Source organism: Trematomus bernacchii, unplaced genomic scaffold (assembly GCF_902827165.1).
Source record: "Trematomus bernacchii unplaced genomic scaffold, fTreBer1.1, whole genome shotgun sequence".
In the NCBI taxonomy this organism is placed as follows: Eukaryota; Metazoa; Chordata; class Actinopteri; order Perciformes; family Nototheniidae; genus Trematomus; species Trematomus bernacchii.
In genome coordinates, this window is record NW_022987720.1 from 8287657 (window position 1) to 8304713 (window position 17057).

Genomic DNA, 17057 nt, shown 5'->3' on the forward strand with positions numbered 1-17057 from the left:
TTCTCAATTGAATTGAATTACTGGCCACTTTATTAGGTACACCTGTTCAACTCCTCGTTAACGCAAATATCTAATCAGCCAATCACATGGCAGCAACTCAATGCATGTAGGCATGGTGAAGTTCAAACAGAGCATCAGAACGGGGAAGAAAGGTGATTTAAGGGACTTTGAACGTAGCATGGTTGTTGGTGCCAGACGGGCTGGTCTCAGTATTTCAGAAGCTGCTGATCTACTGGGATTCTAACACACAATCATAGGGTTTACAGAACATGGTCCCAAAAAGAGAAAATATCCAGTGAGCGGCCGTTCTCTGGGGGGAAAGGCCTTGCTGATGCCAGAGGTCAGAGGAGAATGGCCAGACTGGTCCAAGATGATAGAAAGGCAACAGTAACTCAAATAACCACTCGTTGAAACAAAGGTATGCAGAAGACCCTCTCTGAACCACAACACGTGGAACCTTGAAGCAGAGGGGCTACAGCAGCAGAAGACCAGGTTCTACTCCTGTCACAGCTAGGAACAGGAAACTGAGGCTACAATTCACACAGTCTCACCAACATTGGACAATATAAGATTGGAAAAATGTTGCCTGGTCTGATGAGTCTTGATTTCTGCTGCGGCTGGTGGTGGTGGTGTAATGGTGAGGGGGATATTTTCTTGGCATACTTTAGGCCCCTTAGTACCGATTGAGCATTGTTTAAACACCATAGTAAGTACAAATATAGTGTCCTTCCTGGTTCATTTGAAGTAGACACACACAGGAGACATTAAAGAGCTTTCATATTAACAATACATTTGTGTTCAACACCAGTAACCACAGCAATGTGGAAGCAGCATCAAAACACTGCACTGATTCGAAGTGCTTTTATTTTGAAATCCAACTTTTCAGAGGAATGCCCCAGTAAGAAAATGCTGCATTCATACATCACGTGAAAATCCAGTTTGACACGCTGATGAAAATAACTCTGAAGTTAATGAATTCTTTCAGCTTGTCACATAAATGTCAGAGTTAATCAGATAAAAGTCTGTCTGCACAAAGTCATTTTTATAGCTGCAATCAGCACCTTTAGTACTGCTGTCACACTCTCCTTGTCCCCCCCCCCCCCCATTCCCATCAGTTTGCTTTGGGGAGCCTGTAGACGCCTGTAGACACCAGCAGCTGATGCTCCCTCACCTTCCTCTGCAGGAAGCCTTCCAGCTCATTAATGTCCATCTCCGTGACGACGGGTCCCGTGGCGACAAACATCCGGAGCATGGAGTGGATGCGGTCCAGCGTCATGCTGTCCAGGTTAGTCAGCATGGCCTGGATGTAGGCCCAGAACAACTGCAGAGGAGGGGGTTCAGAAGTTATGCAGGGCCTTTTCGTCTGGTTGATTATTATTTTAAACTACATGGGGAGCTTTACACAAACATGACTTGTGAAACTCTATAAGCCATTCAAACTTTATATATTATTTATCCTACTTATTCCTGCATTTAACTGGCACCATTATGTCACTTGCACTATTTTCTATCAGTATTTTGTAATGTCTTGACCATCATCAAAATCATTATACTTTATTTATCCCATAGAGAAGTTGTGAAAAATATGTTGGATGTGAAAATGTGCACCTTTTAATATAATATATATCAACAATAAATACTTTAAAATGTTTTGGGGCTATTTTTGTCATGCATTTTGTATCTCTATTAACATGAATCATGCATTTAATTAGGGCATCATTGTATGTATCATTTATACATGAGGGTAATTCACCTTTATATTTAAATTATTAAATTACAATGCTACCTGGATGCTTACTGTTCTTGCCATTCACCTTTGTGAACGTGGTGACCAAATATAAAAAATGACATTCAATATAGCTAAAAGATCAGAAATAAACACATTCACATTGAATCTGTGCGTCGAATCAACGTCGTGTTGTTTGCAGTGGTGAAGTGGCTCAAGACGAGCCAAAGAAAATGAATTGCTAACTATAATAATAATTACTAGGGATGTCCCGATCCGATCACGTGATCGGGGATCGGAGCCGATCACGTGATTTTCACGTGATCGGGGATCGGGAGAAAAAAATCGGGGATCGGAATTTTTTTTTTTTTTTTTTTTTTTTTTTATAAAATATTTTTATACATTTTATTTAATGTTACAAAACAAAAATGACCATGTTCACGTCTTAAAGTCATCCTGAGGCCTTAGTTTTGGGTTAAAATTACACAACATCATGTATGTGTTGCTTCTTTTGGGCTTGTTTTCATAGACCTGGTTGCTTATTTCTCTCAAATCTGGCAACAGAGTGGGCGCAGTGTCTAATAGTAGCAGTAAGCTAACAAGAGGCTACGTTCAGCTGGTGCCTCGGGAGTCGGGACAGAGAAAATGTCAGGAGTTTGGAAGTATTATAAAATTGAAAGCGAAGGCAGTGTAACAGCCAGATGCAATGTTTGCAAGGCGGAGGTTCCGCGTGGTGGAAAGAACAGAGCTACGTTCAACATGACCAATCTAATACAAACACCACCAACAACAACACGACGAGTACACAGCGGCCACTCAGGTAACGGCACTGAAACAACCAACACTTTCAGAGACTTTTAAAAGGAAAGAGAAACTGCCCCAGAACAGTGAAAAGGCCAACAAAATAACAGCCAAGATAGCTGAATTCATCGCGTTGGATGACCAGCCGTTATCTGTTACCTTTTTTTTCCTCTTAATGCATTGCATAAAGATCGGATCGGGAAAAATCGGTATCGGCAGATTGTCAAAATCAAATGATCGGAATCGGATCGGGAGCAAAAAAAGGTGATCGGGACATCCCTAATAATTACTCACTATATGTAAATCACATTTGAATTTGAGAAACTGGAATGGAAATGTTGATAGTCTGCCAGTTTATTCAATAGCATTTCATTGATTTATCAAGAAAGAAATCTGCTAATTATTAGATAATTGAAATAAGTGTGGTTATAGAGACTTCCAGATCAAGAGGCACAGCATGGTAACCAAGCTCTCCACGCCATCAAGCAAAGAAATTATGCAATTTTCCAGATAACCGTTTCTTACAATAATATGTGCAGGTTAATCTAAAGAAAGTCTACCCAGAGATCAGACGCAGCTCTCTCTGATATGTAGAAGATGTGTACTGAATGAGAGCAGTGAGTGATGCTCACCTGCAGCTTCTCCTCCCTCTGCTCCGACTGGGTGGTGGTGTTGGAGTCTCTCTCCTCGTCGCTGTCGATCAGCATCACCCCCCTGTCCATCTTCTCTTTGGACGAGCCCGTCTCCACCACGTAGTAGCGCCCCCCCCGCCTCCTCCCTCAGCACGCCGTGCTGCTGCCACAGAGCCAGCTTCCTGTGCAGCAGCTCCTTCGGGGCCCCCAGCTTCACGCTCAGCTCCTCCAGCGTCCAGGAACCTGACGAGGACAAAAAGGAAAAAAAAACATTTGAAATTGGGGGGTACTTTATAAATGCATAAAAAAGCTTATACGGATTTAAATATAGACTCAGTGTTTTTTCTGTTAAAGGTCAGCTATTATGCAAAATCTACTTTTATACATAAATATGAGATTCGGAAAGTTTCAGAAAAAAATTATTCGCTCACTTTTTGTCCTGATCCATTTATATAAAATCCTGTCTGAAAATGAGCTGATCAGAGTTTGGCCACTTTGTGATGTCACAATGTGTTTTTGGATTGTGTGACCATTAGCCAATAACCAACCAAGGTAACCCCCCCCCCACCTTATCACCTGAATCTCCTCCTAGAGCACCGTTCTTTTTAACCAAATATCTCTCAGAGGGGCGTGGCCAGCAGCAGCTCATTAGCATTTTAAGCTACAGACAGAGGGTGTTTCTCAATCGCGAGTAAAGCTGCTTCAGAGCCACTATTTCAAGCATACTACGTCATTGAGTGCCGCCGAAGGACTGTTCCAATCTCCAGCATACTTGGAAATCTACCGAGCCCGGCGTACTCCGTTTGGAGAAATATCGAGGCTGCACATGAGTAGACTCCGCGGTCTTAAAATCCCCACAATGCTTTGCGCACGGACCAATTTCCCCAAATCTGTGGCGGACACCTGCACACTTGCTAGCGTGTTCCACTCTTCGTTTTCCGAATGCCAGGAAGTATTCTTGACTCGCTTCTGAAGCAAGATGCTCGGCAGACATGTGCTACCAAGCAAGCGTACTCGCGATTGAGAAACACCCAGTGAATCAGCACTTTTGAAACAGGGCTGAAACAGAGGGGATTATGGGATGCTGCAATGATCTGTTTGGTGTTTCAGCCAAACACTTCAGAGACATGTTTTGTATATATCTGAAACCTATAATAAAGTAATGAAAAACAGTATAATAGGGGACCTTTAATTATTTGTGCGTACATATCTCAATTATTTAGCATTTTATGGTTTAAAAGAATTCTAATAAATTAATAAAAACAAGATGACAGCATGAGCCTTAATCTTCAAATGTCTTGTGCACAAGAAAAAAGAATCCAGCAAATGCAGGGGAGAAACCAGGACATGAGAGATCGTACTTTTGTCCTGGAAGTGCAGGATGATGGCAGCGTGGATGGGGGACACGGTGAGGTTGGTGAGGGTGCGGTCCTCCAGCTCCAGGTCCAGAGTGACGGAGCCCAGGTGAGGCTTCCAGCTCAGCGTCCTCATGGCCTGAAACAGGAGACAAACTGCTGTTCATATGTTTATTTATACTGTTTGTTTACCAAATGTGTGGATCAATACAGTTGTTCTAATCTAATGTGACGGTTTGTGAGCTCCACCTTGAGCTTCTCGTAGCGGTGGGTGTAGGCCTCCATGGCCTGGCAGACGACGGGGGGCAGCTCCAGCTTCTCCTCCTTCAGCGGAGGCCAGAACTCGGAGGACAGGATGATGGAGGACAGGGAGAGGGGGGGCTGCTCCTCCTCGCTCAGACGGGACTCCTCCTCCCGGATGTTACTGTTGATCCTCCGGGAGTCCGCCATGTCCTGAGACAGGAGGAAGGAAGGTGTGTGGGCCAAGCAAAACAGTCGTCATTTTCTTTTCTTTTTTTTAAGTAGTTGCTTAATTGAGCAACTATTTATTTTATTTGGTTGATTATTTCTGTTATTTGAATTTATTATTTTCTGCTATTGTCTTAGTAAGTTGTTTAAGTTACCTTTTTTTGTTAATTAATGACATTTCTTTTTAATAAGTCCAAAAATAGAGTAAAATAGTTCTCTAGTGTTTTAGTTAGTTGTTTAATTAAATTCCTTTTTTATTTTATTAATTCCCTTTTTTTTTTTTATCAGTCCATTAATTTAGTTCCTTTTTCTAAAATGAACTTAGTGGAATCATTGTTGTCAACTTAATTCTAGCGTAGGCGTACCAATAAAATAACCTGAACCTGGTGTCATGCGTTTTCTGACCAAATACTACTCAATAAAAAAAGAATAAGGCATTGTGCTTGTCTTTAAATGAGTATATCTGCCGCAGATGTAAAGAGTACGATCCACGCTGAGATTACAGTGATTAAACATCATCAGTGTTTACCTTCAGCATGACCTCGCAGTAATGCATGTGGGACTCTCCAAACCGGAGCTTCAGCAGCTCCACGTTACGGATTTCTCTGCAAACACAACAGAGAACAAAAACCATCAAAAGAACATTTTGGACACAGTACGTTTCAAACTATGTTTAAGAATCTAGGATTTAAGATATTACCTAAAGCTGCGGAAATGCTCTGTATTGTTTTAAGTAAATACCCATTTCCAACTTGTACATAATTGCAAATACCACTAAGTTAAAGTCCTATTAATAATATCTATTTATATTTGTTGGATGCAGTACTTGCAGTACTTTTTTCTTATGTTAAAACTAAAAAATCAATTTCTTTAATGTGAAAACCCACGTAGGAAACTATAATCTATGGAATAAAGTTCCACTGTTACTGCTGTAATCAATCATAGAGATCCCTAATTTGAGTAGAAAGTAAAAAGGACTTGGCAATAAAGCTGATTTCTGAATCTGGTAAATAGCATACAACTCATATTACAATGTATTTGTAGCACATTGTCCCGTTGTTATTGAAGCTGCTTTTTGTGCTGATTACACAGGAGGATTCTGTAAAGAGTCTGTTTTTGTTTGCTCTATATATATTTGGAAGAGCAGTATGTACTAAAGCATTTTTGTTCTTAATTTGTATCATCTGTCTGGGTAGAATAGCACAGAAAAGAGTGATGTTCAGGTGTACCTGGCGGTGTTGTAGTTGAGTTGGTGCAGCAGTCTGTCTGCCAGCACGGCTCTGTATTCGTCTATAAAGATGTCCTTACTGCCGTAGATGCTGACCAGCAGGCTGATGATGTCTGACGAGCGACGCTTCGAGCCCATCTTATCTGAAAATACAACAAAAGCAGATCAATACTCGATTGTGATTACTTTTATAGACATCCTCCGGTCTGATGACAGGTCTACCTTCAGTCAAATCCTTCCCCAGAAAGAGGTCTAGTGAATGTAATAACTTATATTTCAGTTGCTCACTAAAAGAGTGGATCACATCACTCCAGTTCTGAAGTTTTTACACTGGCTTCCAGTCTGTCAAATAATTGAGTTTAAAGTACCGCTGCTGGTTTTTAAAGCATTGAAAGGTTTAGGACCAAATGATATTAACGATCTCCTGCATAACTATGGATCATCCAGGAGTCTCAGGTCCTCTGGGACGGGTCTGCTCTCTGTTCCAAGAGTAAGAACTAAACATGGAGAAGCAGCGTTTAGCTGCCCCGACTAACTGGAACAAACTCCCTGAATCCTGCAGGTCCGCTCCAACTCTTACTACTTTCAAATCCAGACTGAAAACGGATCTTTTTGCCGCTGCTTTTGATTGAGCGGTTTATATCCACACTGCAGTATGGCTTTTATTCATGTATTCTATACATGTTGTGTTTATTTGATTATCTTTGCTTTTTAATGCCTGTTTTTAAATGCCATTACATTATGTGTTTCTGCTGTATTTCTTCTTAAATGTCTTTTATTTTATTTTGTAAAGCACTTTGAATTGCCGTGTGCTGAAAGGTGCTATATAAATAAACTTGCTTTGCCTTGTGGCAAAAATAGTTTTCTATTACTCCATCAGAAAAAAACATGTAATACTTTTGGAAATGTCATTTTAAAATGTGGAAAGCACGTAACTCTGGATTCATGATTGCTAAACAATCCCCAGTAAAAAGAAAAAGAGTTATGACCTCTATCAGTGCTGCGGTCATTCTAAGTTATGTTGCTGTTGCGCAGCTCCAGCTGTTAATACTAAAACAGACCAATTATTTTTAAGTAATACAATCTTTATCATCAATTAGTGATGTGTTAAAGTGGACCTATCATGCTATATTTAAATGATAGGTCCCCTTTAAGTAAGAAGCTGTGTAATTAGCGGTATAGTGTTTAGCTAGCTGGTAATTATAGCCAAATGAGCCCCAAAAGCCTCAGAAGAAACCTTTATATATACAGTCTATGGAAGAAACACATGATGCATTCACTGACCAGGAACAGCGTCGGTGGGGTCTGGAGTCCAGTCCTCTGGGTCGGCCCCTTCTTCATCGCTGTCCTGCATCTCCAGAGTCACCGGGTCTCCTCTGGACAGCTCCGAGGCTAAATCAGTGCAGCCCTCAGCGTCTCCGGTGAGGCCGGCCACGATCTGCCGCACCGTGTCTTCCCGGGTCCTTCAACCACAATCACAAAGATATTTTAAATACATTTAAATATAACGATAAAACCTGAAGTGAAAGGCCTGCATTGAAAATGTTACTTTAGTCCAAAGTGTCTGAATCAAAATATACCTCAATTGCCAAAAGTAAAAGTACTAACAACCGCCTCTTTCAGAATAATATATATTATATTATTGGTTTATCATTATTGATGCTTTCAGGTGAACATCACTTTTGAGGTTGCAGTCAACGAAGGAAGACTTTTTTTGTATTTGACTACACATCCTGCAGGTTAAGTTTTACATTTCACCAAAACAAAACATTTGATATCTATTTGCATATAATTATAATGATACTTATTAGTTGATTTTATTTTGTACTATTAATCTGAATCTCCCAGGTATTTCAAATGATCTTATCAAACAGAGTAAAAAGTACAACAATATTTTCTATTAATTCCTATTTCAATGTCGGCCATGTTTTTTGCTCATGTATAATGTTTCCCTGAGACAACGGGTGTTTCTCAATGTCGAGTACGCTTGCTTGGTAGCACATGTCTTCCTAGTCACTTGCTTCAGAAGCGAGGCAAGAATACTTCCTGGCATTCGGAAAACAAAGAGTGGAACAGGCGAGCAAGTGTGCAGGTGTGCGTCATATGAGAGGCCCCGCCTTACATTTTCCGCCACATATTTGGGGAAATTGGTCCGTGCGCAAAGCATTGTGGGGATTTTAAGACCGCGGAGTCTACTCATGTGCAGCCTCGAAATTTCTCGCTACGAAGTACGCCGGGCTCGGTAGAATTCCAAGTATGCTGGACATTGGAACAGTCCTTCAGCGGCACTCGATGACGTAGTATGCTTGAAATAGTGGCTCTGGAGCAGCTTTACTCGACATTGAGAAACACCCAACATGTCTGCTCATCACACATTAGCTCCTAATCCATCATGGTGGCATCCATCGTCCTACTGGCTCTCTTGTAGATGACATTGGGATAACTGTAAAAAGTCAAGTCAAGGAGTGTCAGCCTTTCAAAATGTTCACTCCTCTGGCTGTTATAGCACCCCCATCAGGCTGATATAATAACGTTGTATCTAGCCTTTGGTGTTGTAACCCTCCTCAGGAAGTGGTGTTTGAATGCCCTCACCTGAGGTACTTGCGGATGGGCTGGCAGGCGACCTGCAGGATGACCATGGAGGGGTCCAGCTCTCGGAGGGCTTTGATGGCCGAGATGTAAACCGTGAGGATATCTGACGTGTGAACCCCTGAGGGAGGATAGATCAACAAAGACAGGTTAGTTCAACTTCTGCTGTGTTATCACTCAACATATACTGTTGCACATATTAGATAGTTAAATAGTGTATTAGTGAAGATCATGTAAAGACAAATAGATAGTAGATTTGCAGAAGTACATATTGGGCTTATTAAAGGGATATTGCAGATAGTAACATGTATATTGTATTTCTGTTTTCTTTAATCAATCAATCAAGCAATTAAAATATTGTATTGGTCCTAGGGGATTTTGTAACCGTTGCTCTATGTTAAAATGAAACAAATAAATAAATAAACAAAAAAATACAATTTAAATGAAATATATGTATACAAACAGAGAAGTTAAAGTATAAATGTGCCCAAACAAATATAACAAGAAAAATGTCAAAATATACAATAGTGTATTTATATTAATAATATGAAACAAAAACCAGTTAGGTGATCAAAATGATATTCCAAACAAGTCCAATCATCACAACAAGAGTGAGTTAAAGGAACACTCATCCAACACAGCTTAGTTATATAAAAGTGTTTCTTAGTGTAAACACAAACGCAGAGCTCACCAAAACACGTTCACCATTTTTCAAACACTGCTCTTTAGTTGCAGAGGCGTTCTCACCCGGGTGCAGCAGACGGCTCTCAAACGCAGACTTTAAAGAAGTGAGGAGCTGCTGCCTCTGGTTGGTTCTTTCCAGACAAAACTTCAGATCTTCAATGGCTGCTTTGGATTCTGGGAAATCTGGAAAAAAGATTGGAAAACAGGACATGTCTGTAAATCTGTGCACGTAAATTCCTCGATGCTGTTTATCACTCTTCACTAAGATGTATTGCTAGAGATCATTTAGTACTCATACTCTCTCTGTGAGGCGTGATAAACACTTGCTTCTATTTCATTTGCAGGTCCTATTTTCAGGTATTATTTAACCTCTTATATTACTTTGTTGCTGTTGGCCCTAATGAAACATGCTCTAATGATTTGATTATTTTTCAGGTGCTGGATATTTGTACTGAACTTGAAAAATCCAGTTTTTCTTATTGTGCACCTGCAAATTACATGCAGACCAATCTTAAGCTTTGGGGACTTTTTTCGCTTAATTTTCAAACACCATTTTTATCTAGGTTTTTTATTTTTGATTCCAAACATTTTTCCTCTGTTATATTTTAAAAGCAAGTCTCCACCTTAATGTAATTCAGGGTTGTACAAAAGTAAAAAAAAAAGTCAAACATTTCTGTCCCTAACTCAACTACAATTTCCCTTATTTTGAGACGACAAGCAGGTTCATTTCAGATAAGTCCATGATGCATTTAGCTTAGCTTAGCACAAAGACTGTGAGTTAACACATTTAGCCTAGCATTGTCAAAAGGCCAAACACCTTAAAAAGAAAAAACCTTAGACAGTCTGGGAAACGTTCATATAACCCCAATATAACTGTTTTCTGTCTCACCTCTGATTATACTGAAGAGCTCCTCGATCCTCATGTTGACGTAGATCCGGCAGAAGAACTGGTGCATGTGGCATCTCCACTGCTTCAGGACGGAACTGCCCGGCTGGCCCGCCTGGAGACTGGGAGTACTGGGAACGCTAGGAGCACCAGGAGCACCAGGAGCCCCAGGAGCACCAGGAGCCCCAGGAGCAGGTACCAGACCGTCCTTTTCTGCCTCGCTTGCAAACACTTTGCTCAGCCAGCCCAGAACCAGCTCCAGCCACTGCTCACAGAAAACAATCACCAATATAACATTTGTCAAGACAAGATTTCTTGAGATTATTTGTAAAATAGGTTTAACTTTTGTGATATTATCCCAAATATTTCCCAAAAATGTGTAGATTTTTATCAATTTAACGTTGGGTTTGTACGTCGATAGGGTAAAACTATTACAAATCTTGGAGGGGTGATAATCCCGTGAAAGATATTTACAATGACAGAAAAAAAGCAGTATATTTTCAAGTCAACATAACGCTTTATTGTATATTTACCACAAGTCTCAGAGTTTTTCATTCTCATAAATCTATTTACCCTGATTATAAAAAAACACTGTCCCTAAAATGATGTCGTAGTTTCATATGGTTTCTTGTAAAGGTGTCAGCAAAATATAGAACAACCAATGACGCCACACTACTTCATGATACCACCACATTTAGAACATTAAATATTGTGCGTTTAAGAAACATTGATGGATGCTTTACCGTCTGGAACTCGAGCAGGAAAGAGCGCTCGTACTCGCCCCTGCAGTGCTGCTCCATGCGCTGCTCGATGAGCTTGTGGAGGATGGAGGTGACGGCCTCGCAGCTCACCCACTCCAGCAGCTGCAGCTTGGATCTATAACCACAAAAAAGAAAAAGATATGACATAACATGAAAGGCATTATTTTGTCTAGCTGAAATCTACAATGTCTTTAACGTATAATGCTGATGTTCTTCTGTATTATTCTTTATTTCAACTCAAAGCAACAATGTGCTAGTTCTCTGCAGTCAGCATTTCATCACCTCTGGTTATCACGTCTGGAAGTCAATGGGTTTTTTTTAATGGGTTTTTGGTTGGATGCCTAAAATAAGGCTGAAGTTAAGAGATTATGTTGTAGGACATAGAATACATCAGTAAATAACCCACTTGTTCATTTATGAAGCTTCTATGTTTCGCTGAAAATAGTGGTTGCTAGCAAGTGTTTACATCATCACGCCAAACATTAGCCACCTTTAGCTTAGCTAAACAAACTAAGGTATTGACATGAAGTAATGTCATGACCGTGATTTAGTTCCTTTATGTTAGCTTTTTACTCCTGGAGATTATATATACGCTTCAAAAATTATAAAATGTTCCCTACGGAGCTTAATATTTCACAAACATTCGGAATCCAATGGAAACATCACATTGGAATTTGTGGAGGGAACCACGGAGATGCTGAGTTCAGGGTCAGATTACAAAAACAAGTCATCCCTGCACCACTCGATACCTTCTTACATGAAATATTACTAAAGGGTGTGTGCATTGGAAATAATCAGCAGTGTTCTTCATCTTCTTCCAGTCCACTCACAGTATGTGGCTGAGTTCCTTCAGCTGCTCCAGGGCCTCCTTACACCAGCACTGCTGAGTGGGGACCCCGCAGCCCGGACAGACCCCTCCCTCGGGCCCCTCCGGAGCCTCGGCACCGTCCTCCGCCTGCCCCTCCTGGTGCATGTAGACGGAGAAGGTCCTGCTGTAAAACTCCAGCACTCGCTCCTGGAGGACGGGGGAGGGGGAGAAGAGGAGGAGGGCCCTGATGATGGTGAAGGCTCGCTCCTGCAGGCCCCCGGGCCCCGGCCCACAGACACTGCCACGGCCCTCGTCCTGCCACGACTCTAGCCTCTCCAGACCACCTGAGAGGAGGAAGAGGAGATGTTTTAATAATGATGCTTCCCTGATAGAGAGCTAAAGTAGTTGGATTTTTTCTAAACAATTTCACTCAAACTTAAAATATCAGGTTGAACCTTAAAATACAAAATCCTCCTTTTATTTCTTTTTACTTATGCCTTACGCAAATGATAAAAGTGTTTCTTTAATCTGAACATTTTGACTTTATTCTCCAAAATTATTTATTTCTTTTAACTTATATGCCTGGAACTAATACTAAAAGTTTGACTTTTCTTAAAAAATGTACTTTATTCTTTAAATTAAAATGTAATCTAAACCTTATATATTTTTTTCCCTATGCCAGGAATTAATACCGTTTGATTTTATTCCCAATATTTTCCCTTCATCCTTGAATTCTCAAAATTCAACATCAAAAAAGTCTTACTGCCTGGCCCTTATTCTCTTCCTCAGTGATCAGTATTGAACCCATCTACTCAATTAATTGTTCCACTTGCCCAGGAAAGGTTCCAGTCGTCCTAACAGAGTCTGGAAGGCGGTGAGCAGAACCCAGGCCCGGCCTCTCTCCTCCAGCTCGTTCTCTGGCTGTTTGAGTTCGGCCCAGAACTCTGGAACCACGGCGGAGGACAGACGCATCTGCAGGGTCTCCAGCAGCCAGCCGCCCAGCAGCCGGCCCAGACCCTCCCCGCTCAGCAGGGCCAACGAGTCCCAGAGGCCCTGCTCCGGCCCCGGGCCACCAGGGGACATCTGGAATATAAAGAAAGATTAATCCAGAGGTGGAAGAAGTACTCAGAACCCTTTTCTAAAAAAGTATTGAATTCAATACGTTTCACATTAAATTAGTAAAATTAGTAAAATACAGTATTATCAGCTGAATGGACTCAACGTATCAAACATTATAAGTACTTGTTATGCAGAATGGCTATTTTAACAGTAATATATTATAACATTTCTGTTTTATCACTGACAAATTATATGAAATGTAATGTGGAATCACATTAAAAAAATTTATTTGTCAACATGAATTCACTTCAGATTTAAAATACTGGTTTCATGAGTATTACAAAACGAAATCATACCATATAAGCCCATCATGTTTTTTTATATTTAAAAAAAAACTAGTGTCTATGAATGTTAAAACATGTAGTGAAGTAAACGTATGATATTTGTAGCTGAAATGTAGTGGAGTAGTCGTTTAAGTAACCTAAATTAGCAACAATAAGAGTAATATAAGTAAAAAGAATAACAGTGTTATATGCATCTGCATGCATGCCACATTTAAAACGACAGCACTACTTATCAGTGGACTATCCTACCTAATGGCCAAATAGGTACTGACCAATGTTACGAGCAAGAAAACATTAAATCATGAAATAAATGAACAGCAACAGGAAGACTATTACAAGTAAAGAGAAAGGTAGAGACAGCGTGTTATGTACGCCGAATTTAACCGAACACTATTACTAGTTGGCGGACTTAGCTGTGGTGTGTCACACTCAAAATTGACTGACGCTACAAGCATTAAAACTTCAAATCGTTAACAAATTGAATGGAGTATGGCGACTCCGGGTTACTACAGTAGTCCAGGGATGAGTCCACTCACCAAAGCAGCAGTGACAGTCTCCCAGGCATCAGCCACCCCTTGTTTCTGTGCAGATCCCGAAATCTCGGCAGAGTCTTCCTCCATCCCAATATCCTCCATCTTCTTGGACTTTCTTCAGAAATAGGTAGGCTACTAGCTAGTGTGAGTAAAACATCTAAACTTTGGGGGATTTTTTGTGTGGTGTTATAACGTCCCATACGTCTATGTATACATACGCATTGTGTCTTGGATGTGACTTTTATTAATTTCTGAAAACAATTATTGCGATAAAATTCAGGAAAGTCTTCTGTTATTAATTTGAAATAACGTTACATGTTTCTAGCTCGCGTATCGCGGGTTTACTTCTTCTCTTCGGTGTTTTCTTCTTCTACGTTGCGTGCATTTCCGGCAAACTGAGTGCCAGGAGGCACTGCACTGCCCCCTACAGGTCACCACTGCACTGCCCCCTACAGGTCACCACTGCATGCACCTCATCAGAAAGGACAAGTGATATTGTCATTAGTGATTTACATTTCTGAATAAATAAATACATCTGAAATAGCCTTTAGGAGAATTTGGTTATAGTTGTACAAGTCAGTTGAACTGATAATACAGGTGTCATTTTCAAATACTGTTATATTTGTATTTTACTATATTTGTTATTATTTTAAATATTTTTTATAGTTCTCTATCTGTGTTTTAATTGTTGTTTTACTATGTATGTATGCACCACGACACCTAGTCAAACTCCTCGTAAGTGTAAACCTACCTGGTAATAAACCTGTTTCTGATTCTGATTCTGATTTAATACATTTTTTGACACGGAATATAATATGTAAAGCATGTCCTGAGAAGGTTGAAATTTAACATCAATTAGTCTTTTGATTTCTGTGGTCTAACAAAAGAGACAATTGTTTATTATTATTTATATTATTATTATGATTAATTATAAGATACATTATCATATTATAAATATGTATTTTTCTCAAGACAGAGAAATTAACTCTCCTTAAAAGTCATGTGTAGACTGAAACACTGGCACATCCTTATATATAATTATTGGTGCTCTTCCTCCTTATCTAAGGATCTACATAAACCGAAAATGCACAGGATCTTATCGGCTTCGCTCCGGTAAAAAAGGTAAAAAATATAAGAAACATTTTAGGTCTCTGTATTGCTAAAACATGTCACAACTGCAACCTGATAAAAGGTTAATAGTATGGATTTTGTTTAAAAATAAATCACTAAGAGAATGACAATACGATAACGATGTTGTATTAGCTGTAAAATGTCTTTACTGTAGGGTATTTTTATTATTTGTACAGCACTTTGGCTCGACCAAAAATCGTTTATAAATGTGCTATATAAATAAAACTTGATTTGATTTGATAACATTAACAATATATTTATTCATATGTGTGTATATTTTAAACTATGTAATGACCTTTTTATGGAAAACTACACTATTGATTTTTATATGCTAGACCTTTTATATACTTACAATCATGGCCTTTTTCAAGATTTCTTTACTTTGCATCTTATCTTTTAGTTCTTTTTAAATACTATACTAGACTTGTATGACTTTATATCGCATCCATTCTATGAACTTTTCAAAATATTTGTATAATATTACTTTCTATGGCATACTATTATATTTCTTTTTTAATGACAAACTGTACCTGATGTTAGATCCGGTCCAGGCCAGAAGGGGGCAGCAGAGGAGCGTTTGTAACTCAGGAATAGTTCTCCATACATCCATAGGTTGGCTACAAGTGTGATGCAAAAAATTACCATTAGGACAAATGATTTGTGATATGTTTCTTACATCCCAATTACTTAAATTATGTTTTCTTTTTTGATGTACAATCTAAATAATATAACAGATGTTCTTATAATAATGAGGACACCAAGTAGATCTTCGGAATAACCTTTGGTCCTCCTCCCTATGTATAATTAATGGGTCCATGTGTGTATGTCTGTATGAGTAAGTTTATGTCTATGTTTGTGTTTTTGTCCCGCCTCCCTCGAGACGCCGCAGTGACGTCAGCTGCAGTAGCTCGTGCCTCCAGCAGCAGCGAGTCCCTCTCTTCATTCAGTCCGCTCCAAGTTAGTTAACGGATCTCACGGTTGTTATTATGTACCGCCGGGGCTGCTTTTTCACTTGTTTCTGTCCCTTGCCAGTCAGAAACGGACAAACGGTGTGTGGAAATGTCTCTACTTCTTTTTCTTCTGCTGAATAATCGTCTCAGTTTGGATTTTCTCTTGAAGAAAACAGATTTTATGGGAAGTATTACACCTACTGGCGCTCTTTTGATTTTAACGTGTGTCGGAATGTAACAAGCTAACTTTTTTTTAAATATATAACTCCAATTGTTTACCTAATGGATACCGTTACAAAGATAATATTGGAGTATTTGTTCACCTTTTTGTGATTTGATAAGGGTATTTCTTCGGAGGTGGAATTGGAATATTCCCTTGGAAAAAAGTAAAGTTTTCATCACCTAGCTTGAGGCAAAGAATGCTATATTCTGGTCATTTCCCCAACAGTTACGGTCATTTTGTTTGGTTTACGTGAATTCAAAACCAAAATGATTTCGGAGGAAAGAAGCAGCCACGTAAATAAACAAGCCCTAAACTTCCCGGTGGGTTTACTCATCCGCTCTCCAAAGAAGCGACTGGCAAAACTGGGGAGGAAACCCAGCAATGGGTCTGTGCAGTAAGTCCTCATTTACCTTTAACAGCCCTGTAATTAGCATGCTGACGAAGATATAAACACAGACTGAGGAAACAGTACTGTGATGTTATGCTTTTACTATAAGTACAAATAGCAATACAAAAGGGTAATAAAATAATCTGGTACATAAAAAGTCATGCATTTAATAGTGAGTAGTGCAAAAGTGTACATATTTAAAATATACTTAAAGTACTACTTAAAGTAAAAGTACTCATTATGCAGTATGGCCCCTTTCATAATCTATATTATATTCCTGGACTAAGATTATTAATGTTGCAGATGTGTAGCTCATTTGAACTACTAATATAAGGTTTAACTTTATTATCATCTACTTGATTTACATTTTGTATTATTTATCTGCAAATGTAAAGTATCTAGTACTTAAGGCTGTCTGTAAAATGTAATGGATCTAATTGATATACTGACTAGTTGTTGCAGCTCTTGTCTGGATATAAATGAAGCCACTT

General features: G+C 39.5%; 2 protein-coding genes across 4 annotated transcripts in view; one reads left to right on the top strand and one right to left on the bottom strand.

Moving 5' to 3' along the window:
* Nucleotides 1-7: 7 nt before the first annotated feature.
* On the bottom strand, nt 8-14222 carry anapc2 (anaphase promoting complex subunit 2). The gene is given in 15 exon segments (XM_034142739.1): nt 8-1321; nt 3160-3294; nt 3296-3402; nt 4521-4653; nt 4764-4967; nt 5512-5587; nt 6212-6353; nt 7495-7673; nt 8803-8920; nt 9547-9666; nt 10373-10634; nt 11113-11245; nt 11961-12282; nt 12772-13021; nt 13878-14222. Coding segments are annotated over 15 exon segments (2490 nt in total). The 5' UTR covers nt 13977-14222; the 3' UTR covers nt 8-1111.
* A 1750-nt stretch (nt 14223-15972) lies between these two features.
* Nucleotides 15973-17057, top strand: part of si:ch73-281f12.4 (RA_Radil_like and Myo5p-like_CBD_Rasip1 domain-containing protein) — a 39766-nt gene continuing 38681 nt past the window's right edge. For 2 of the 3 annotated variants that reach the window (XM_034143800.1, XM_034143802.1), the window contains exon 1: nt 15973-16572. In XM_034143800.1, coding sequence (XP_033999691.1) covers nt 16445-16572 — 128 coding nt within the window. In that variant the 5' untranslated portion in view covers nt 15973-16444. The remainder of the gene's footprint in view (nt 16573-17057) is intronic. The other variant, XM_034143801.1, reaches the window with a different exon arrangement.